The 23,333-nt window shown below is 45.5% G+C and overlaps 1 protein-coding gene across 6 annotated transcripts in view; it reads left to right on the top strand.

Annotated features, from left to right (window-relative positions):
- Positions 1-23,333, top strand: part of LOC129834281 (serine/threonine-protein kinase BRSK2-like) — a 181,560-nt gene that overhangs the window by 81,486 nt on the left and 76,741 nt on the right. For all 6 annotated transcript variants that reach the window (XM_055899134.1, XM_055899131.1, XM_055899133.1 and 3 more), the window contains exon 2: positions 4,820-4,914. In XM_055899134.1, coding sequence (XP_055755109.1) covers positions 4,820-4,914 — 95 coding nt within the window. The remainder of the gene's footprint in view (positions 1-4,819; positions 4,915-23,333) is intronic.

The following is a 23,333-nucleotide window of genomic DNA, read 5'->3' as shown; positions in this document are numbered from 1 at the left end:
CTTTGGGTTTGGCTGGTTGGACATCATTGAGAGTTTTGATGACATCGTCCTGGAGGGGCTTTGGGTTGTATTGATCTTAACAGGCAAAGGAGGGATGGGGGAAGGGATGGAGAATCAGAGGGAAGGATAGAGGGAGGAGAAATCAATGGGGATGCACTGCTGATTCATTTATGTTGGTCAGACATGTGTGTGTGTTTGCGTGTGTATGTGTTTGTGTGTGTGTGCGTGTTGTGTGTGTGTTGTGTGTTCTAGTCTTAGTCTTTGCTTAGTATCTGGGGAGTTGACTTACACGGAACCCAAACCGACTGTGCGGGTGCGCCATCGTGCGCTATCGTGCATACATTTGTTTGGCCCCCCCCCACACCAAACGCGATCACGACACGCAGGTTAAATATCAAAACAAACTCTGAACCAATGACATTAATTTGTGGGCAGATCGAAAGGCATTAAACATGTATGGCAATTTAGCTAGTTAGCTTGCACTTGCTTGCTAATGTTAATTTGTCCTATTTAGCTAGCTTGCTGTTGCTAGCTAATTTGTCCTGGGATATAAATATTGAGTTGTTATTTTACGTGAAATGCACAAGGACCTCTACTCCGACAATTAATCCACACATAAAACGGCCAACGGAATCGTTTCTAGTCATCTCTCCTCCTTCCAGGCTTTTTCATCTTTGAACTTATATGGTGATCACATCTAAACTTTCATTGTATTACCACGACAACCGGCAACTAAGTTCATCTTTCAATCACCCACGTGGGTATAACCAATGAGGAGATGGCACGTGGGTACCTGCTTCTATAAACCAATGAGGAGATGGGAGAGGCAGGACTTGCAGCGCGATCTGCGTCAGAAATAGGAATGAGTTCTATTTTAGCCCTTGGCGTCGCAGACGCTCGTTGGCGCGCGTGAGCTTGGATATTTAAATTTATTTTGCGACGTTTGCTCACGCGACGTGTCCGGTCTGGTCAGCATAGTAGTTCATACTCTCACTGAAATACAGCTCAGTGTAAACTGTAAACTAAGTCATTTTCAGTACTGTGCACAATATTTTTCCTCATCCCCCTCTCATCTTCCCCTCGCTCTCATCTTCTCATCCTGCCAACAACCGAAGATAATTTCTCCTCACCTCAGATGTTACAACAGAGGTGGATTAAAAAGACTGTTGATCATTTTACTGTCTATCCATACGCTTCACACATTCTACTTTAATTTGGATCCAATTATCAGTAATATATACTGTTGTATACAGCTGAATTCTGAAGTTTACATACACTTAGGTTGGAGTCATTAAAACTTGTTTTTCAACCACTCCACAAATTTCTTGTTAACAAACAATAGATTTGGCAAGTCGGTTAGGACATCTACCTTGTGCATGACACAAGTTATTTTTCCAACAATTGTTTACAGACAGATTATTTCACTTATAATTCACTGTTTCACAATTCCAGTGGGTCAGACATTTACATACACTAAGTTGACTGTACCTTTAAACAGCTTGGAAAATTCCAGAAAATTATGTATTGACTGTAGAAGCTTCTGATAGGCTAGTTGACATCATTTGATTCAATTTGAGCTGTTTGGCCATAATGACCATCGTTATGTTTGGAAGAAAAAAGGGGGACGTTTGAAAGCCGAAGAACACCATCCCAATCGTGAAGCACCGGGGTGGCAGCATCATGTTGTCAACAAAGTCAAGGTATTGGAGTGGCCATTTATTTTTGATTTATTTCACCTTTATTTAACCAGGTAGGCTAGTTGAGAACAATTTCTCATTTACAACTGCGACCTGGCCAAGATAAAGCAAAGCAGTTCGACACATACAACAGCACAGAGTTACACATGGAATAAACAAACATACAGTCAATAATACAGTAGAAAAGGTCTATATACAGTGTGTGCAAATGAGGTAGGATAAGGGAGGTAAGGTAATAAATAGGCCATGGTTTCGAAGTAATTACAATATAACAATTAAACACTGGAATGGTAGATGTGCAGAAGATGAATGTGCAAGTAGAGATACTGGGGTGCAAAGGAGCAAGATATATAAATAAATACAGTATGGGGATGAAGTAGTTGGATGGGCTATTTACAGATTGGCTATGTACAGTGATCTATGAGCTGCTCTGACAGCTGGTGCTTAAAGCTAGTGAGGGAGATTTGAGTCTCCAGCTTCAGTGATTTTTGCAGTTCGTTCCAGTCATTGGCAGCAGAGAACTGAAAGGAAAGGCGGCCAAAGGAAGAATTGGCTTTGGGGGTGACAAGTGAGACATAACTCCTGGAGTGCGTGCTACGGATGGGTGCTGCCATGGTGACCAGTGAGCTGAGATAAGGCGGGGCTTTACCTAGCAGAGACTTGTAGATGACCAGGAGCCAGTGGGTTTGGCGGCGAGTATGCAGCGAGGGCCAGCCAACGAGAGCGTTCAGATCGCAGTGGTGGGTAGTATTTGGGGCTTTGGTGACAAAATGGATGTCACTGTGATAGACTGCATCCAATTTGTTGCGTAGAGTGTTGGAGGCTATTTTATAAATGACATCGCCAAAGTCGAGGATCGGTAGGATGGTCAGTTTTACGGGGGTATGTTTGGCAGCATGAGTGAAGGATGCTTTGTTTTGCGAAATAGGAAGCCGATTATAGATTTTATTTTGGATTGGAGATGCTTAATTTGAGTCTGGAAGGAGAGTTTACAGTCTAACCAGACACCTAGGTATTTGTAGTTGTCCACATATTCTAAGTCAGAACTGTCCAGAGTAGTGATGCTGGACGGGCAGGCAGGTGCGGGCAGCAATCGGTTGAATAGCATGCATTTAGTTTTACTTGCATTTAAGAGCAGTTGGAGGCCACGGAAGGAGAGTTGTATGTCATTGAAGCTCGTCTGGAAGTTAGTTAACACAGTGTCCAAAGAAGGGCCAGAGGTATACAGAATGGTGTCGTCTGCATAGAGGTGGATCAGAGAATCACCAGCAGCAAGAGCGACATCATTGATGTATACAGAGAAGCCCTGACCTCAATCCTATAGAAAATGTGTGGGCAGAACTGAAAATGTGTGTGCGAGCAAGGAGGCCTACAAACCTGACTCAGTTACACCAGCTCTGTCAGGAGGAATGGGCCAAAATTCACCCAACTTATTGTGGAAAGCTTGTGGAAGGCTATCCAAAATGTTTAACCCAAGTTAAACAATTTAAAGGCAATGCTACCAAATACTAATTGAGTGTATGTAAACTTCTGACCCACTGGGAATGTGATGAAAGACATCAAAGCTTAAATAAATAATTCTCTCTGCTATTATTCTGACATTTCACATTATCTAATATAAAGTGGTGATCCTACCTGACCTAAGTCAGGGAATTTTTACTTGGATTAAATGTCAGGAATTGTGAAAAACTGAGTTAAAATGTATTTGGCTAAGGTGTATGTAAACTTCTGACTTCAACCGTATATTTGGCTTGTCACAATACAATATGTGCCTGGCTGATTCAATGAGATTATCTCTCTCACGCTCTCTCTTTAAAGCCCACAGCTTCACTGAGCGCACGTCATCTCCTTTTCATTCTCCAATCTCTTTCAGCATATTTCCCCTATTTTCCTGTTCTTTCACTGATGACTCACACTCCTGTGTTTGCCTTTTGGTGTCGTCACGCGCACACGCGCACGCACGCACGCACACCCACACGCACAATCTATTCGAGGCAATTACATCAATATCAAATATTCATTACCTGGCGTAAAGTGGTTGCCGGGGTTTCTAACCCATGTTGGCCAGGCAATCGAGCAGCAGTCCCCGAGCTCCGCTGACAGCAAGATCAATGGCACGTTGTGAATGTCGTCCTGGATGCCATTCCGGCTCTAACTGCCGAACATAAAAGAGCCCTGCGGCTGCCATCTTGGCTCAAAGCCACTGGTGTTTACGGCCCCGGTCTCCCAGTTTCCTCGCACCTTTGGGGAAACCCATGGGGAAATCACACGTCAAATGTAGGATATGTACATCTCCTCTGAAATATGTATGCCGGGTAATAAAAGCGGTGCATATGCAGTGTGTGGTGGTATTTAGATGCAGACCTTTTATTAGGAAAGTGACACCCTATCCCCAGGCTCAACCCTTTGAAAAAGATAGATGTCGCCATTGTGTGTGCGTGTGTGTGTGTGTGTGTGTGTGTGTGTGTGTGTGTGTGTGTGTGTGTGTGTGTGTGTGTGTGTGTGTGTGTGTGTGTGTGTGTGTGTGTGTGTGTGTGTGTGTGTGTGTGTCATAAAATAAAGCTATTGCTTTCTCTGCATTGATTCTTTCATGTTGCTGTTCATGTAGAAGTTGACATTTACTTTGAGATGCAAAATGGCGAGATGGGAGACGTTGGCCTCGCGCGGCTCTGTGGGCTTTCGTACAGTGTTTTTTTTTTTACGAGGAGCTTTATGAGGGATGTTTTCTATTATGGAGTTGTTGTGGGCTGACCGATGCTCTCTCTTTTCATCTGTATGTGTGTGTGTTCTTTCTCTGAGCGAGATGACCAGGGCTTTAGTCCCTACTCACTGACATTTACTCTGGTTCCCTTCAGTGGGACTTTGTTCGATACACACAAGGCAAAGGTAACTCTGTTCTCGGAGTCACTGTGTGTTGTTGCAGGGTTTTGTTTCAGCCCAGCACAAAAACACCTGACACAACTGGTTCGAACAAGACAGGCCTACTCATTCGGCTATTGTGCGTTGGACCCTCTTTGCTTTGTGTGTGTCTGTGCGTTTATTATGTGTTTGACGGTCTTCACTGTGTATATTTGTGTGTGTGTGTGTGTTTGACACACTATTTGCTAACGTGTGTGTTTCAGGCCTGGTGAAGCTGGGAATCCACTGTGTCACGTGTCAGAAAGTGGCCATCAAGATCGTCAACAGAGAGAAGCTCAGCGAGTCTGTCCTCATGAAGGTAAGACCATGGGCTTGACCCCAGATGTTGCAATGGAGAGCCATATGGCCTTTGTTGTTGTTATTGTTAGAAAAAGAGGGTAATATGACATGGCCTTCCTGTCACTGTAGTAGAGAGAGTAGAGTGTTGTGCTGCAGGGTCTGACAGTATGACAGGAGGTCTTCCAGGGATAGTGCTATTATGTAAAACAGATGAATAGAGATGCCTTCCTAACCTTCCATAGCTCTTTATCTTTGTGTCAGTGTGTGTGTGTGTGTGAGTTTTGGGGCCTATGAATGACAAAGTATGTTAAGCAGCACTTCTGCATTTCCTCATTAGACCAGTACCCATCAATAGCTAGACTAGACTTTGCTTCTCTGCAATTATAAGCCCTTATGGTAGAGTAAACCATTGGAGTTAGGAAAATGGATCAGGCCTTAATCCTGTCTTGTATAATGACCTTTCATGGGATGCAGCATATTCTCTATCTCAGGAAATCACACTGAAGCATCTCATTGGGATGTAATTGGATCGTGGGCAGATTTAATTTGAATGGGGTGCAGCGCATACATACAGCATACTGTATGTGCTCTCACATGCACACACAGATGCTCTCACGCACACACGCACACACACACACACACACACACACACACACACACACACACACACACACACACACACACACACACACACACACACACACACACGCTTCAGTAGTGCCAACACTTCAATATCCTGAGAGTGAGAGTAGATGGTGTGCCAGTGCAGGGGGTTAGTGTGGTGCTTGGCACTATCACACTGCTTTGTCCTCCGCACAGAGAAAGGGTCACAGGCAGCCATAGGTGACAAATGTTCTTAATAAAAAACACCCTGGCTGGTGTGTGTGTGTGTGTGTGTGTGTGTGTGTGTGTGTGTGTGTGTGTGTGTGTGTGTGTGTGTGTGTGTGTGTGTGTGTGTGTGTGTGTGTGTGTGTGTGTGTGTGTGTGTGTACTAAATATCACGACTCCAGTGGGCCCACTAGCATGTAGTGGGGAAGATTTTCTGTTGACCAAGCACATGCTTTACTTTCCCTCACCCCCATGGTCACCCCTCAGTAGGGACGTTAACCGTGTGTGTCTTTTGTCAGTCTGCACAGGAGTGTGTGCGGTACGCTATGCACATACATGTGTGCCCTATGCACTAACCAAGGCAGTGGAATAAGTCGAGTTTGGTAAGATATATGTGTGTGTACACGGTAATAAAAAATTCAACAAAATAAATGGATCACATACACAGATGTTATTGTGGGTGTAGCGAAATGCTTGTGTCACGTTGGTATGAAGAGATTTGGGAGACGGGCACAGGAATGCGTAATAGGGGTAATGAAATGAAATGAACGTTCCAGAGGGATCCGTGACAGTGACCCCACCCCCACCACAGACGCGCTGCACTAGCGGCACAACGACACCGGTCTAGAGGATGATCACGGGAACGCAGTGCGGGTCGATCAGGACCCAATGCAGCTGCCAAAGTTGTGTCATAGGGATAACTGGCTTGTGGCAGGGATAACTGGCTTGTGGCGGCCAAGCGTTCATAGCGACGTCGCTTTTTGATCCTTCGATGTCGGCTCTTCCTATCATTGTGAAGCAGAATTCACCAAGCGTTGGATTGCTCACCCACTAATAGGGAACGTGAGCTGGGTTTAGACCGTCGTGAGACAGGTTAGTTTTAGGCCAGTTGCAGCTGCCGAAGTTGCGGTGGTGTCGGACGGACCAGTAGGAGTGGTGTTGGACGGACCGGTTCTGACGGCGTCCGGCGGCCCAGTTGCAGCTGCCGAAGTTGCGGCGGCACTGGATGGACCAGTCGGAGCGTCGTCGGACGGGCCATTCCCGCTGTCTCCCTTAACCTCTCTTGGGCACGTGAGACGGTAGCGTCCCACCTCTTCAACAGCCAGTGAAACTGCTGGGCGCCAAATTCAAATACAGAAATACTCATTATAAAAATTCAGAAAACAAAACATATTTTACATAGGTTTAAAGATTAACTTCTTGTGAATCCAACCACGGTGTCAGATTTAAAAAATGCTTTACGGCGAAAGCATACCTTACGATTATTTGACAACATAGCCCACTAGACAAATCATTACAAACAGTCACGCAGTCAAAACAGGAAGACAAAAACATCCAAATTGTATCCGTAAAGTTCATAGAAACATGTCAAACGATATTTATATTCAAACCTCAGGTTGTTTTTAGCCTAAATAATAGATACTATTTCAACAGGACAATAACGTCGTCAATTTAAAAGGTAAACAAGAAACGCACTCTCTCGGTCTCGCGCACGAAAAAGCTTTGTGACTCATTCAGACTGCTCTTACTTCTCCATTTTTCTGAAACAATTTCTAAAGACTGTTGACATCTAGTGGAAGGCATAGAAACTGCAATTTGAGTCCTAAGTCAATGGATACTGTAATGGCATTGAATAGAAAACTACCAAACCAAAAAAGAAAATACTTCCTGAATGGATTTTTCTCAGGTTTTCACCTGCCAAATCAGTTCTGTTATACTCACACACTATTTTAACAGTTTTGGAAACTTTAGTGTGTTTTCTATTCAACTATACCAGTTATATGCATATAATATCTTCTGGGCCTGAGAAGCAGGCAGTTTAATTTGGGAATGCATTTCACCCAAAATTCCGAATGCTGCCCCCTACCCTAGTGAAGTTAATGGTCGATTATTCTATCACGTTGGTACAGTATGAAGGGATCGGAAGACAGGCGCAGGAATGCATAATAGAGTTTTTTATTCAGCCCATATTACGTAGTACAGTGTAAATTCACGGGGGCAAAGACCAAACAAACACATAACAAAACACAGGGTTGAAACCCAAACAAAAGAGAGAGGAGTACCTCAAATAAATAACACCAGCGCACAATGATTATCACACGGGACGAGACCTTTAATCATCTGCGAAATCCACAAGGGCACGAAAGCCCAAATACACAGCACAGATACTCACACACACCAACGAACCTAGTAACAATAATCGACAGAACAATGGTTAACCAAGGGCACCTTATACAATTACTAATCACTGGGAATAGGGGCCAGGTGTGCGTAATGAAAGTTCCGGAGGGATCCGTGACAGCTTGTGTTCCGAGCTCCAATAGTGCAGTAGTATCTTAACAATTCACAACAATACACAAATCTAAAAGTAAAAGAATGGAATTAAGAAATATATAAATATTTGGACGAGCAATGTCGTAGTGGCATTGACTAAAGTACAGTAGAATAGAATACAGTATATAAACTCATCAAATAAAGAAACATCCTCTCACTGTCAACTGCGTTTATTTTCAACAAACTTAACAGGTGTAAATATTTGTATGAACATAGTGAGATTCAACAACTGAGACATAAACTGAACAAGTTCCACAGACATGTGACTAACAGCAATGTAATAATGTATACCTGAACAAAGGGGGGGGGGGGAATCAAAAGTAACAGTCAGTATCTAGTGTGGCCACCAGCTGCAATAAGTACTGCAGTGCATCTCCTCCTCATGGACTGCACCAGATTTGTCAGTTCTTGCTGGGAGATGTTACCCCACTCTTCCAGCAAGGCACCTACAACTCACCCTCCGATCGAACAGGTCCCAGATGTGCTCAATGGGATTGAGATCCAGGCTCTTCGCTGGCCATGGCAGAACACTGACATTCCTGCCTTGCAGGAAATCACGCACAGAATGAGCAGTATGGCTGGTGGCATTGTCATGCTGGAGGGTCATGTCAGGATGAGCCTGCAGGAAGGGTACCACATGAAGGAGGAGGATGTCTTCCCTGTAACGCACAGAGTTGAGATTGCCTGCAACGACGACAAGCTCAGTCCGATAATGCTGTGACACACCGCCCCAGACCATGACGGACCCGCCACCTCCAAATCGATCCCGCTCCAGAGTACAGGCCTCAGTGTAACGCTCACTCTTCGACGATAAACGTGAATCTGACCACCACCCCTGGTGAGACAAAACTGTGACTCGTCAGTGAAGAGCACTTTTTGACAGTCCTGTCTGGTCCAGTGACAGTGGGTTTGTGCCCATAGGCAACGTTGTTGCTGGTGATGTCTGGTGTGGACCTGTCTTACAACAGGTCTACAAGCCCTCAGTCCAGCTTCTCTCAGCCTATTGCAGACAGTCTGAGCACTGATGGAGGGATTGTGCGTTCCTGGTGTAACTCAGGCAGTTGTTGTTGCCATCCTCTACCTGTCCCGCAGGTGTGATGTTCGGATGTACCGATCCTGTCTCCCCGCCACTGCGAGGGCGATCAGCTGTCCGTCCTGTCTCCCTGTAGCGCTGTCTTAGGCGTCTCACAATACGGACATTGCCATTTACTGCCCTGGCCACATCTGCAGTCCTTATGCCTCCTTGCAGCATGCCTAAGGCACGTTCACGCAGATGAGCAGGGACCCTGGGCATCTTTCTTTTGGTGTTTTTCAGAGTCAGTAGAAAGGCCTTGTTAGTGTCCTAAGTTTTCATAACTGTGACCTTATTTGCCTACCGTCTGTAACCGTTCCACAGGTGCATGTTCATTAATTGTCTGTAGTTCATTGAATAAGCATGGGAAACAGTGTTTAAACCCTTTACAATTAAGATCTGTGAAGTTATTTGGATTTTTATGAATTATCTTTTAAAGACAGGGTCCGGAGAAAGGGACGTTTCTTTTTTTTACTGAGCTTACATATGAGATGAGTAAAGCAGTATGTTAACACTATTAAAGTGACTGCTGTTCAATTATTAAAGTGGCCAGTGATTCCATGTCTATGTATGTAGGGCAGCAGCCTCTAAGGTGTAGTGCTGAGTAACCGGGCGGTAGCCAGCCAGTGATGGCTATTTAACAATCTGATGGCTTTGAGATAGAAGCTGTTTTTCTCTCTGTCCCAGTTTTGATATACCTGTACTGACCTCCCCTTTTGGATGATAGCGGGGTGAACAGGCCGTGGCACGGGTGATTGATGTCCATGATGATCTTTTTGGCCTTCCTGTGACATCGGTTGCTGTAGTTGTCCTGGAGGGCAAGCAGTGTTCCCCCGGTGATGTGTTCGGCAGACCACACCACCCTCTGTATCACCAGGCAGTGATACAGCCCTACAGGATGTTCTCAATTGTGCTTCTGTAAAAGTTTGTGAGGGTCTTAGGGGCCAAGCCGAATTTCTTCAGCCTCCTGAGGTTGAAGGTTGCCCTTTCTTCCCCACACTGTCTGTGTGGGTGGACCATTTCAGATTGTCAGTGATGTTTACGCAGAGGAACTTCAAGCTTTCCACATTCTCCACTGCGGTCCCGTCGATGTGGATAGGGGCGTACTATTTCCTGAAGTCCACGATCAGCTTCTTTGTTTTGTTGACGTTAATGGAGAGATTATTTTCCTGGTACCACTCTGCCAGTGCCCTCACCTCTTCCCTCTAGGCTGTTTCACCATTGTTGGTAATCAGGCCTATTCCTGTTGTGTCGTCTGCAAACTTGGTGATTGAGTTGGAAGCGTGCGGCCACGGAGAACGAGAGCCCACAGTCCTATGGAGCGGGCCGCGTTGGTGGCACTGTGTTATCCTCAAAGTGGGCGAAGAAGGTGTTTAGCTTGTCTGGGAGCAAGACGTCGGTGTCCGTGTAATCCGTGATCGTCTGTAGACCCTGCCACATACGTCTCATGTCTGAGCCGTTGAATTGCGGCTCCACTTTGTCTCTGCCTTACGGAGGGAATAACTGCACTGTTTGTATTTGACCATATTCCCAGTCAACTTGCCATGGTTAAATGCGTTGGTTCGCGCTTCCAGTTTTGCGCGAATGCTGCCATTTATCCACGGTGACGGTAATTAACTAACTTTTGTACATCCCTCCTGTCCATACAATTGACCTCATTTTAGCACCCAAAAAACATAATTCTTCCAGATCAACTGTAATATCAATACCATTGTAAAGCACAATTTCTCCCCTTTCCAGCAAAATGAATGACGAGACTTTCATGATGCCCGTCCCTGAATGATTGAAGAAGGCAATGAGCGCTGTCAGGTCTTTTAAAAAATGGCGGGTGGGGAAGCTAAACCTATTGCGTGATAATGAAACGGGGAGACATGTCGTGTGGGGAAACAACTTTTTTTCACCCGATCTGTCGAACTTATCACGTCTAAAATGTAAATAAAACACTATAGAGAGTTTATATAATGTGTCATTTACTATTTGAATGTTTGTGTCAAATTTGAATCAGGATTTTAGAGCGGCGCTAAAGTTATATTCCAATGTAAACGGCGGCTGCCGCGGCTTTTGAGAGTCATGGTGGCTTGGGGTGATGACAAAAAAATGAATGCATTCAGTTGTACAATTGACCAGGTATCCCCCTCACCCCTTACCTTGTCCCTTTGTTGTTTTTAATATGCGGGATAAGGGCTACCCCTGGTGGAAAGAGGCTGTACGGCACAAAATGAGTTGCAAATGGGTGCCGTACGTTACGTCGTGACACGTCACGATGTAACGAACCGCGTCAGAGGGGTCCGTTTTTTCCCCATCTTTTCTCTAATACTATTAGTCCATTACCATGTCAGTCAACGCTGAATCGAAACTTAGTTCCCCCCCCCGGATTTTGATGCAACACTTTCGCTACGGCCCCATTCGTTTACGTTGCAGCCTCGTCTGAATGAAGTCACCGTTATATGTAATAATATGTTAACGTACAAACACACTCTTGCCCGTTCATATGTTGCGTGTGTGTGTGTACAGTATGTGTGTGCAGTCAGCGCGACAGCGGAGTCAGCCAAAAGTGGCATTTCAGAGCTGCTGCCTCTCCTTTCTGCTGATGTGGTTCTTTCAGCCTAATGAGAGAACGAGTGGGATGGAGAGAACGTGAGAAAAGAGGGGAGCATTACTCCACCCATCAGGCCTACTCAACACTTTAACCCTCTCACTCTTCATTTCCATGGCCTTGGTTTAGTTGGTGAAGTGGGTCATTAACTCAGATTTTTCATTTTCTTAATTGAACACTTATTTAACTAAGCAAATCAGTTAAGAACAAATTCTCATTTTACAATGATGTCCTACCCCGGGCAAACCCTCCCCTAACCCGGATGACGCTGTGCCAATTGTGCGTCGCCATATTGGATTAGGGTGTGTGTGTGTGTGTGTGTGTGTGTGTGTGTGTCTGAAGTTAGTTTGAGTTGAATGACACATGGAGGTCTCCCTTTTTTGTCTCTGTTTTTTCCCTCATCCTATCAGGTTTTATATCTGTTTTTTCCCTCATCCTATCAGGTTTTATATCTGTTTTTTCCCTCATCCTATCAGGTTTTATATCTGTTTTTTCCCTCATCCTATCAGGTTTTATATCTGTTTTTTCCCTCATCCTATCAGGTTTTATATTTCAAATTTGTTCAAATGTTTGTTTTCCATCTCTCTCTCTCTCATTCTCGCTCTCTCACGCTCTCTCACGCTCTCTCTCTCTTCACTCACTCTCTCTCTATATTTCTCTCTCTCTCTATCTCTCTCTCTCTCACACTCACTCCCATTCTCAACATCTGAGGGGCTTGTTGGCATAGGAACAGTGATTGGCTTTGGAAAGGGAGGGGAGAAAATGACATGTCTTCCCAGCGTGAGTTATTGGCCGTCTGTCTTTCCCCCCCGCACAACGCAGATCCAGCAGACAGCACACCACACACACACTCGGAGACAACAACATGTTTAAAACATATTCCCTTCCTCTGTTGTCTCACCTCAAAATTCATTCATACTTTGGCATTTTCAGAAGGTTTGATTTTCAACGCAAGTGTACTCCTGAATCCTGAGTTTCTTTGTTTCAAAGGCCGTTGCAGCGGGTACACCACAATATGCATCTGTTCATTCATCATTTCAGTTTGTTGTTTGTGTGTGTGTGTGTGTGTGTGTGTGTGTGTGTGTGTGTGTGTGTGTGTGTGTGTGTGTGTGTGTGTGTGTGTGTGTGTGTGTGTGTGTGTGTGTGTGTGTGTGTGTGTGTGTGTGTGTACATGCACATGTATTTCTAACCCTACTTTCATACTTCCCTGGTCTCTAACATTACTTCACATGTACTTCTTTTCTTTCATTTCCTTCATCAAAAATGAAAGACAAACTTATTTCCCGTCTGCTGTCTCTTATGTTGGGATTAACAATCTTCTCCATCCCTCCTTCCTCTTTGTTTGTCTCTAATCTCAATTCAATTCAAGGGCTGTATTGGCTTGAGAAACATATGTTTAACATTGCCAAAGCAAGTGAAGTAGATAATAAACAAAAGTTAAATGAACAATACAAATGATCAGTTAACATTACACTCACAAAAGTTCCAAAACAATTAAGACAGTTCAAATGTCATATTACGTGCAAATAGTTAAAGTACAAAAGGGAAAATAAATAAACATAAATATGGGTTGTATTTTCAATGGTGTTTGTTCTTCACTGGTTTCCCTTTTCTTGTGGCAACAGTTCACAAATACTGCTGCTGTGATGGGACACTGGTATTTCAACCAGTAGATATGTTTTTGTACAGTTACTGTGTAGCCTGCAGAACGTTACAGTCGTTTATCTTTAGTTGTTTTTTTTGGTGTTCATCAAAATAAAGAAAGATGGACGCTCACCACGCTGCGCCTTGGTCTCATTCCAAAAACGGACTTAACAGAAGATCCCACCACAAACGGACCAAGCAGGGTGGCCAGGAGGAGGAGACATCCTGGACATGGGAGGATATCCTGGATGGTAAGGGATCCTGGACGTGGGAGGAGACCCAGGCCGGAAGGGATCGCATTCCATGGGAGCAGGCGGAGGCAGCGAGGGAGGAACAACGGCGACGAAACCAGGAATCAAGGAAACGACGGAAGCCCGAGAGGCAGCCTCAAAAAAAAAAAATGGGGGGGGGGGGGGGGGGGGGGGGGGGACACGGGGTGGCGAGCGGAGCAAAGTTGGGAACAAGAACCAACTCCCTGTAATTACGATGAAGAGCTGGTCACGGTTCAGATACCATGTTTTCCGGTTCTGCACACCGTGCCTTCAGTGCCCACCCTTAGCCCGGTGCGTTCTGTGCCTGCTGTCGGGCTAAAGTGAGCATCCAGCCAGGAAGGGTTGTGCCGGCTCAGCGCTCCTGGTCTCCAGTACGCCTCCTCGGTCCAGGATATCCTGCGCGGGCTCTACTCACTGTGTCGCCAGTGCGCCTTCACAGCCCAGAGCATGTGCTGTGCCAGCGCGTCACACTTGCCGGGCTAAAGTGAGCATCCAGCCAGGACAGGTTGTGCCAGCTCTACGCTCCAGACCTCCAGTGCGCCTCCACGGCCCAGTATATCCTGCACCAGCTCTATGCAGGGTATCTCCAGTGCTCCTGCACAGCCCAGTGCGTCCTGTGTCAGCACCCCGCACTTGCCGGGCTAAAGTGAGCATTCAGCCTTAACAGGTTGTGCCAGCTCTACGCTCCAGACCTCCAGTGCACCTCCATGGTCCAGTACGTCCTGTGGCTGCTCCACGCACGAAGCCTCCATTGATGATCCATGGCCCGAAGCCTCCAGTGATGATCCATGGCCCGAAGCCTCCAGTGATGATCCATGGCACGAAGCCTCCTGAGACGGCCCACGGCCCGGAACCTCCTGAGCCGACCCACAGTCCGGAACCTCTTGAGACGGTCCACGGTCCGGAACCTCTTGAGACGGTCCACGGTCCGGAACCTCTTGAGACGGTCCACGGTCCGGAACCTCCTGAGACGGTCCACGGTCCGGAACCTCCTGAGACGGTCCGCAGTCCGGAGCCTCCAGCGACGGTCTGCAGTCCAGAGCCTCCAGCGGCGGTCGGCAGTCCATAGCCTCCAGCGGCGTTCGGCAGTCCAGAGCCTTCAGCGGCGTTCGGCAGTCCAGAGCCTCCAGCGGCGGTCTTCAGTCCAGCGCCTCCGGCGGGGGTTCCCAGTCCAGAGCCTCCGGCGATGATCCACGGTCCGGTTCCTCCGGCAATGATCCACGGTCCAGTTCCACGGAAGCGGAGGGATCAGCGTGCGGAGCGGGGGCTACGTCCCAAACCGGAGCCACCACCGAGGATACATGCCCAGCCCTATAGAGTCAGGTTTTGCAGCCGGAGTCCGCACCTTTGGGGGATGGTACTGTCACGCCCTGACCTTAGAGAGCCTTTTTATTTCTCTATTTGGTTAGCTCGGGATGTGATTTGGGTGGGCATTCTAGTTCGTCTATTTCTTTGTTAGCCGGATATTGTTCCCAATCAGACGCAGCTGTCTATCGTTGTCTCTGATTGGGGATCATACTTAGGCAGCCTTTTTTGCCCCACCTTAGTGTGTGGGATCTTGTTTTTGTACAGTTACTGTGTAGCCTGCAGAACGTTACAGTCGTTTATCTTCTTTTTTTTTTGGTGTTCATCAAAATAAATAAAAAATATGGGAGTTTGTCAAAATTGTGTTTGTTTTCAAATTATTCGTGGATCTGTGTGATCTGAGGGAAATATGTGTCTCTAATATGGTTATACATTTGACAGGAGGTTAGAAAGCTCAGTTTACAGCTCAGTTTCCACCTCATTTTGTGGGCAGTGTGCACATAGCCTGTCTTCTCTTGAGAGAAATGTCTGCCTACGTTGGCCTTTCTCAATAGCAAGGCTATGCACACTGAGTCTGTACATAGACAAATCTTTCCTTAAGCTTGGGTCAGTCACAGTGATCAGGTATTCTGCCACTGTGTACTCTATATTAAGGGCCAAATAGCATTCTAGTTTGCTCTGTTTTTTGTAAATTATTTTAAATGTGTCAAGTAATTATCTTTTTGTTTTCTCATGATTTGGTTGGGTTTAATTGTGTTGCTGTCCTGGTACTCTGTGGCGTCTGTTTGTGTTTGTGAACAGAGCCCCAGGACCAGCTTGTTAGGGGACTCTTCTCCAGTGTCATCTCTCTGTAGCTGATGGCTTTGTTATGGAAGGTTTGGGAATCGCTTCCTTTTGTGGAATTGTGGAATTTAACAGCTTTTTTCTGGATTTTGATAATTAGCGGGTATCGGCCTAATTCAGCTCTGCATGCATTATTTGCTGTTTTACGTTGGACACAGGATATTTTTGCAGAATTCTTCATGCAGAGTTTCAGTTTGGTGTTTGTCCCATTTTGTGAATTCTTGGTTGGTGAGCGGACCCCAGACCTCACAACCATAAAGGGCAATGGGTTCTATAACTGATTCAATTTTTTTTTGCCAGATCCTAATTGCTAAGTCGAATCGTATGTTCCTTTTCATGGCATAGAAGGCCCTTCTTGCCTTGTCTCTCAACTCGTTCACAGCTTTGTGGAAATTACCTGTGGCGCTGATGTTTAGGCCGAGAGTATGTATCGTTTTTTGTGTGCTCCAGGGCAATGGTGTCTAAATGGAATGTGTATTTGTGGTCCTGGCAACTTGACCTTTTTTGGAACACCATTATTTTTGTCTTACTGAGATTTACTGTCAGGGCCCAGGTCTGACAGAATCTTTGCAGAAGATCTAGGTGCTCTCTCTGGCCACTGTAGCAGCATTAGCATGGCATTTGCATGTGTTTATGCATATGTGTGTGTGTTTGTGTGCGTGTGTGTGTGAGAGAGAGAGAGAGAGATCCTAGATTGAGGGTGGGTGTGTAACAGCTGAAGACAGTCTGAGCACCAGAGACTTGACATTTAGAGACCGGAGGAGATGAGATGTTGCAGAGACAGAGTTCACCACCTAACATCATCACCAGCACCCTTCTGAGATAATGATGTCATCCCTGGCATTTAGACGAAGAATATCGAGTGAGATATTCATAACTGTTCTATACATTTACAATAATCTAATCTGACTCCATAGTAGAACGTCCTACTCTGCTCTATGGACACTGCTCAAAAAAATAAAGGGAACACTTAAACAACACAATGTAACTCCAAGTCAATCACACTTCTGTGAAATCAAACTGTCCACTTAGGAAGCAACACTGATTGATAATAAATTTCACATGCTGTTGTGCAAATGGAATAGACAAAAGGTGGAAATTATAGGCAATTAGCAAGACACCCCCAATAAAGGAGTGGTTCTGCAAGTGGTGACCACAGACCACTTCTCAGTTCCTCCTCCTTGAACATGACCGCCAAACCGGTCATGCTGGAGGATGTTGCAGGCAGCAGAACGTTCTCCACGGCGTCTCCAGACTCTGTCATGTCTGTCACATGTGCTCAGTGTGAACCTGCTTTCATCTGTGAAGAGCACAGGGCGCCAGTGGCAAATTTGCCAATCTTGGTGTTCTCTGGCAAATGCCAAACGTCCTGCACGGTGTTGGGCTGTAAGCACAACCCCCACCTGTGGACGTCGGGCCCTCATACCACCCTCATGGAGTCTGTTTCTGACCGTTTGAGCAGACACATGCACATTTGTGGCCTGCTGGAGGTCATTTTGCAGGGCTCTGGCAGTGCTCCTCCTTGCACAAAGGCGGAGGTAGCTGTTCTGCTGCTGGGTTGTTGCCCTCCTACGGCCTCCTCCACGTCTCCTGATGTACTGGCCTGTCTCCTGGTAGCGCCTCCATGCTCTGGACACTACGCTGACAGACACAGCAAACCTTCTTGCCACAGCTTGCATTGATGTGCCATCCTGGATGAGCTGCACTACCTGAGCCACTTGTGTGGGTTGTAGACTCCGTCTCATGCTACCACTAGAGTGAGAACACCGCCAGCATTCAAAAGTGACCAAAACATCAGCCAGCAAGCATAGGAACTGAGAAGTGGTCTGTGGTCACCACCTGCAGAACCACTCCTTTATTGGGGGTGTCTTGCTAATTGCCTATAATTTCCACCTTTTGTCTATTCCATTTGCACAACAGCATGTGAAATTTATTGTCAATCAGTGTTGCTTCCTAAGTGGACAGTTTGCTTTCACAGAAGTGTGATTGACTTGGAGTTGCATTGTGTTGTTTAAGTGTTCCCTTTATTTTTTTGAGCAGTGGATATAGAGGTACTATACTGCAGCCAGGTCACACCAGATCCACTTATTAGACGTATTATTTACGTATAAGACATTTTTCCAGGTCCCCAGGACTTCGGGAGATGTCTCGTGCATGAAATGTCAATATCATCCACTATGTGCAATGCGAGTGCTTGTTACCATCTAGTAGACACTCGTTAGGCCATTGTGGATTGGGATAGAGGAAGGGCTTAAACTGCGAGCTACGACTCCGAAAATTTCGGGTAAAATTTCCGTTCGAACCCTTTTCCAAACCTTACCTACTTTCACAACACCCATAGATATTTATTCTTGCCCCCCTGGACAAATCTTGTTGTATAATGATGATTCACTTCATCAGTGACACAAGCTGTGGGGTTAGAACATACACAGAGGTGTGGATGTCCATTGATGTTCAACACAGGTGTGGGCACGGGCACACGGACGTGCACACACACTTACTGTACAGTGTCAATTGTATTTTATGTCTGTGAGTGGGTGTGAGTCGGTGTGAGTGTGAGTGTGTGTGTGTGTGTCTGTGTGTGTGTGTGTGTGTGTGAGTGTGTGTTGTCCCTGGTCCCAGCAAGCGCTCTGGCATGCAGACTTAAGTCCTCGCATTTCTAAGCCAGCAAGATGGTGGAGACGGGAGGGAGGGTAAGGGAGACAGTCAAGGTGGTAGGGATGGATGGGGATGGATGGGGTGTGGAGAATGGAGGGATGGTGGCAGGGATGAGGAAAGGGGGGCTAGGGGCTGTTAGAGGACCACCTTGTGAGACCAGATAAATGTAGAAAATATGACATGATAGCAGGAAATTGGTTGTGTGAGACAGAGAGTGGGGATGTATGTGTTTATATATAATAGGAGAAGCCACTGTAGAGATTCTCTTGAGTCTGATGACCTTGAGATAGAAGCTGTTTTTTAGTCTCTCGGTCCCAGCTTTGATGCACCTATACTGACCTTGACTTCTAGATGGTAGTGGGGTGAACAGGCCGTGGCTTGTGTGGTTGATGTCCTTAATGATCTTTTTGACCTTCCTGTGACATCGGGTGCTGTAGGTGTCCTAGAAGGCAGCTGGTTTGCCCCCGGTGATGCATTGTGCACACCACCACACCACCCTCTGGAGAGCCTTGGTGTTGTAGACAGTGCAGTTGCCGTACCAGGTGGTTTTACAGCCCAACAGGATGCTCTCAATTGTGCATCTGTAAAAGCTTGTAAAGGTTTTAGGTCCTTTGTTCTGTTGATTTTGAGTGAGAGGTTGTTTTCCTGACACCATACTCCGAGTGCCCACACCTCCTCCATGTAGGCTGTCTCATCATTGTTGGTAATCAAGCCCACTACTGTTGTGTTGTCTGCAAACTTGATGAGTTGGAGGCGTGCATGGCCATGCAGTTGTGGGTGAACAGGCAGTACATTGGAGGGGGCTGAGCACGCAACCTTGTGGATCCCCAGTGTTGAGGATCAGCGAAGTGGAGATGTTGTTTCCTAACTTCCTAAGAGATTGAATATGTCAATTAACACACCAGCTAGCTGATTTGTGCATGCTCTGAGGACGAGGCTAGGATGCCGTCTGGGCCGGCAGTCTTGCGAGGGTTAACACGTGTAAATGTCTTACTCAAGTCAGCCATGGAGAAGGAGAGGGGGGGCCCGCAGACCTTGGTAGTGGCCCGCGTCGGTGGCACTGTATTATCCTCAAAGTTTCCGAAGAAGGTGTTTACTTTGTCTGGAAGCAAGATGTTGGTGTCCGTGATGTGGCTGGTTTTCTTTTGGTAGTCCATGATTGTCTGTAGACCCTGCCACATACGTCTCGTGTCTGAGCCGTTGAATTGCGACTCCACTTTGTTCCTGTACCGACATTTTGCTTTTTTGATTGCCTTTCGGAGGGAATAACTACACTGTTTGTATTCGTCCATATTCCCAGTCACCTTTCCATGGTTAAATGCGGTGGTTCGCGCTTTCAGTTTTGCGCGAATGCTGCCATCGATCCACAGTTTCTGGTTAGGGTAGGTTTTAACCTGTTGGGGATGGGGGCGCTGTTTAGACTATTTATGCTAATTTGGCTAATTTTTGAAACGGCTTCCCACAAAATCCTTGATCGTACAATATGCATATTATTATTATTATTGGATAGAAAACAGTCTATAGTTTCTATAGGAGTTGAAATTTTGTCTCTAAGTGGAACAGAGCCCATTCTACAGCAATTTCCCTGACATGGAGTCAGATTTGAGAAATGTTGGCCACTCTTCTGAAGTCAGTTAAAAGGGCACTGTCGTTGCTATGACTATACGGACACTTCTTACGTCTTCCCCTGGATGCCTTTACGTGATGACGATTCCAATGGGGTCGATTGCGCGTTCACAGGCCCTACAAATGAAAAAACCCTGAAGCTAGTCATTCTTTTGGAGCTGCGTCATGCGCCTAGAGGACATCGGCGCGCACCTGTTCCAAGCGTTAGTTTAGCCTGTTATATTTCTCCGGTCATCTTTTCACTCGTTATAGGAGTTAAAAACATCATAAGGTAGTTAATTTAAAGCGTTTTATAGCAATTTATATCCGTTTAGTGCGATTTTGGGACATTTATTTTTGCAACGATGTGAAAAGTTGGGCATGCTTTTCAGTTCATCCCGAACGCAGTTGACATTTCCACATGGCAAGAGGACAGCTTTCCACCAAAAGACGATTTCTCCCAAGAAAGGATCCTTTGCCCAAGATACTGATGGAAGAACAGCTCAAGGTAGGACATTTTTATTATGATAAATCGTGTTTCTGTCGAAACATTTTAGTGGCTTAGGACGCCATGTTTTTTGACGTAGCTTCGCTTGGCGCAAACTGTATTGAAAAGTAAGGATAAATTAAAAAATGTAATAACGCAATTGTATTAAGAATTAAATTGTCTATCAATCCCTGTCCACCCTATATTTTTTAGTCACGTTTATGAGTATTTATGTATAAGAGTAGATCACTGTCTAAGTGGCGCAAGGACTTTTTCTTTACCAGCTTGTCTACATTTCACATTGTCTAACCATGATTTTGGTGGCTAAATATAAACATTTTCTATCAAACTGTATATGCATGTTGTAATGTGATGTTACAGGAGTGTCATCGGAAGAATTCTGAGAAGGTTAGTGAAAAAATTAATATCTTTTGGCGATGTTGACTTTTATCGCTCACTTTGGCTAGAATCAATGCTGGGCTGCTAATTGCTATGTGCTAAGCTAATATAACGATTTATTGTGTTTTCGCTGTAAGACACTTAGAAAATCTGAAATATTGTCTGTATTCACAGGATCTGTGTCTTTCGATTCGTGTATGCTGTGTATTTTTACGAAATGTTTGATGATTAGTAGTTAGGTAAACACGTTGCTCATTGTAATTATTCTAGTCCATTTGTGACGGTGGGTGCAATTGTAAACTATGCCATATACCTGAAATATGCACTTTTTTTCTAACAAAACCTATCCCATACCATAAATATGTTATCAGACTGTCATCTAATGAGTTTTTTTGTTGGTTAGGGGCTATAAATATCTTAGTTTAGCCGAATTGGTGATGGCTACTGGTGTTGGTGGACAAATAAAAGATGGTGGATTATGCTAATGTGTTTTTAGGTAATAGATGTACATCTTTACATATTGTGTCTTCCCTGTAAAACATTTTAAAAATCGGAAATGTTGACTGGATTCACAAGATCTGTGTCTTTCATTAGCTGTATTGGACTTTAATGTGTGAAAGTTAAATATTTTAAAAAAATATTTTTTTTGAATTTCGCGGCACTGGTTTTTCAGTGGGGGGGGGGGGGGGTGTGCCGCTAGCGCCACGCTGATCCTAGACAGGTTAATAGCCACAGTGGGTACAACATCGCCAATGCACTTCCTTTTAAACTCACATACACAATCAGCGTAATCAATCAATATTATTCTCTGAGGCTGCCCGGAACATTTCCCAGTCCGCGTGATCAAAACAATCTTGAAGCGTGGATTCCGATTGGTCAGACGAGCGTTGAATATTTCTCGTCACAGGTACATCCTGTTTGAGTTTCTGCCTATAGGATGGTAGCAGCAAAATGGAGTTGTGGTCAGATTTGCCGAAGGTAGGGCGGGGGAGGGCCTTGTATGCATCGCGGAAGTTAGAGTAGCAGTGATCTGGTGTACTGCCCGCACCAGTGCTACAATCAATATGCTGATAAAATTTAGGTAGCCTTTTTCTCAAATTTGCTTTTTTTAAATCCGCAGCTACAATAAATGCAGCCTCGGGATATATGGTTTCCAGTTTGCATAGAGTCCAGTGAAGTTCCTTGAGGCCCGTCGTTGTATTGGCTTGAGGAGGGATATACACGGCTGTGACAATAACCAACGAGAATTCTCTTGGCAGATAATATGGTCGACATTTGATTGTGAGGAATTCTAGGTCAGGTGAACAAAAGGACTTGAGTACGTGTATGTTGTTTACAATTACACAATGAGTCGTTAATCGTGAAGCATACACCCCCGCCCTTCTTCTTCCCAGAGAGATGTTTATTTCTGTCGGCACGACGCATAAAGAATCCCGGTGGCTGTTCCAACTCCGACAACATACCCCTTCTGTGAAACAGAGAATGTTACAATCCCTGATGTCTCTCTGGAAAGCGACCCTTGCCCTAATTTCGTCTACCTTGTTACCTAGAGACTGGACATTGGCAAGTAATGTACTTGGAAGCGGTGGGCGGTGTGCATGCCTACGAAGTCTGACCAGGAGGCCGCTCCGTCTACCTCTTCTGTGGCGACGTTGTTTTGGGTCGGCCTCTGGAATTAGATCCAATGCCCTGGGTGGTGGTGCGAACAAAGGATCCGCTTCGGGAAAGTCGTATTCCTGTTCGTAATGTTGGTAAGTTGACTTTGTTCTGATATCCAATAGTTCTTTGCGTTCTGTATGTAATAACACTTAAGATTTTCTGGGCTAACAATGTAAGAAACAATACATTAAAAAACCGAAGTACTGCATAGTTTCCTAAGGACTAGAAGTGAGGCGACCATCTCTGCCGGCGTCATCACTGCTCTCAACGAGTGGCTGATTTAGTTAATGGTGTCCATACTTGGTTAATTGTGTTGACACTACTGAGTGCTTTTTTTACACAATGTGTGTGTGTGTGTGTTTGTGTGTGCGTACGTGTCTGACTGTTTATTTGCATTTACAGCTTAGTGGGTTTGTATCGTGTGTGTGTATGTGATGTTTGTTGTGTGTGTCTGTGTGTCTGTTGGCCTATCACCGTAGAGGCTGAGCGTGGTTTAAACTCTGCTCAGCCTATCGCCGGCGCTCAGGCTAGTCCCAGCCTCTTGGCGCTATTTGGTGTCCCGGCGCTGTTGCTGTGTAGATTACGCTCCCTCACCCCAGCGACTGAGGTCAGACAGCTCTGCAACATTGCCTGCGCTATTTGCACATGCATACAGAGCACACTGTTCTCGCTCAAGGCTAACCACAGCTTCCCAGCACACTTATCTGGGGCTAACTGTTACTTCCAGCACACACAC

This window comes from Salvelinus fontinalis, chromosome 35, assembly GCF_029448725.1.
Source record: "Salvelinus fontinalis isolate EN_2023a chromosome 35, ASM2944872v1, whole genome shotgun sequence".
Taxonomy (NCBI): Eukaryota; Metazoa; Chordata; class Actinopteri; order Salmoniformes; family Salmonidae; genus Salvelinus; species Salvelinus fontinalis.
The sequence above is the reverse complement of the archived record's forward strand: the minus strand, read 5'-3'. Positions and strand labels throughout refer to the sequence as shown.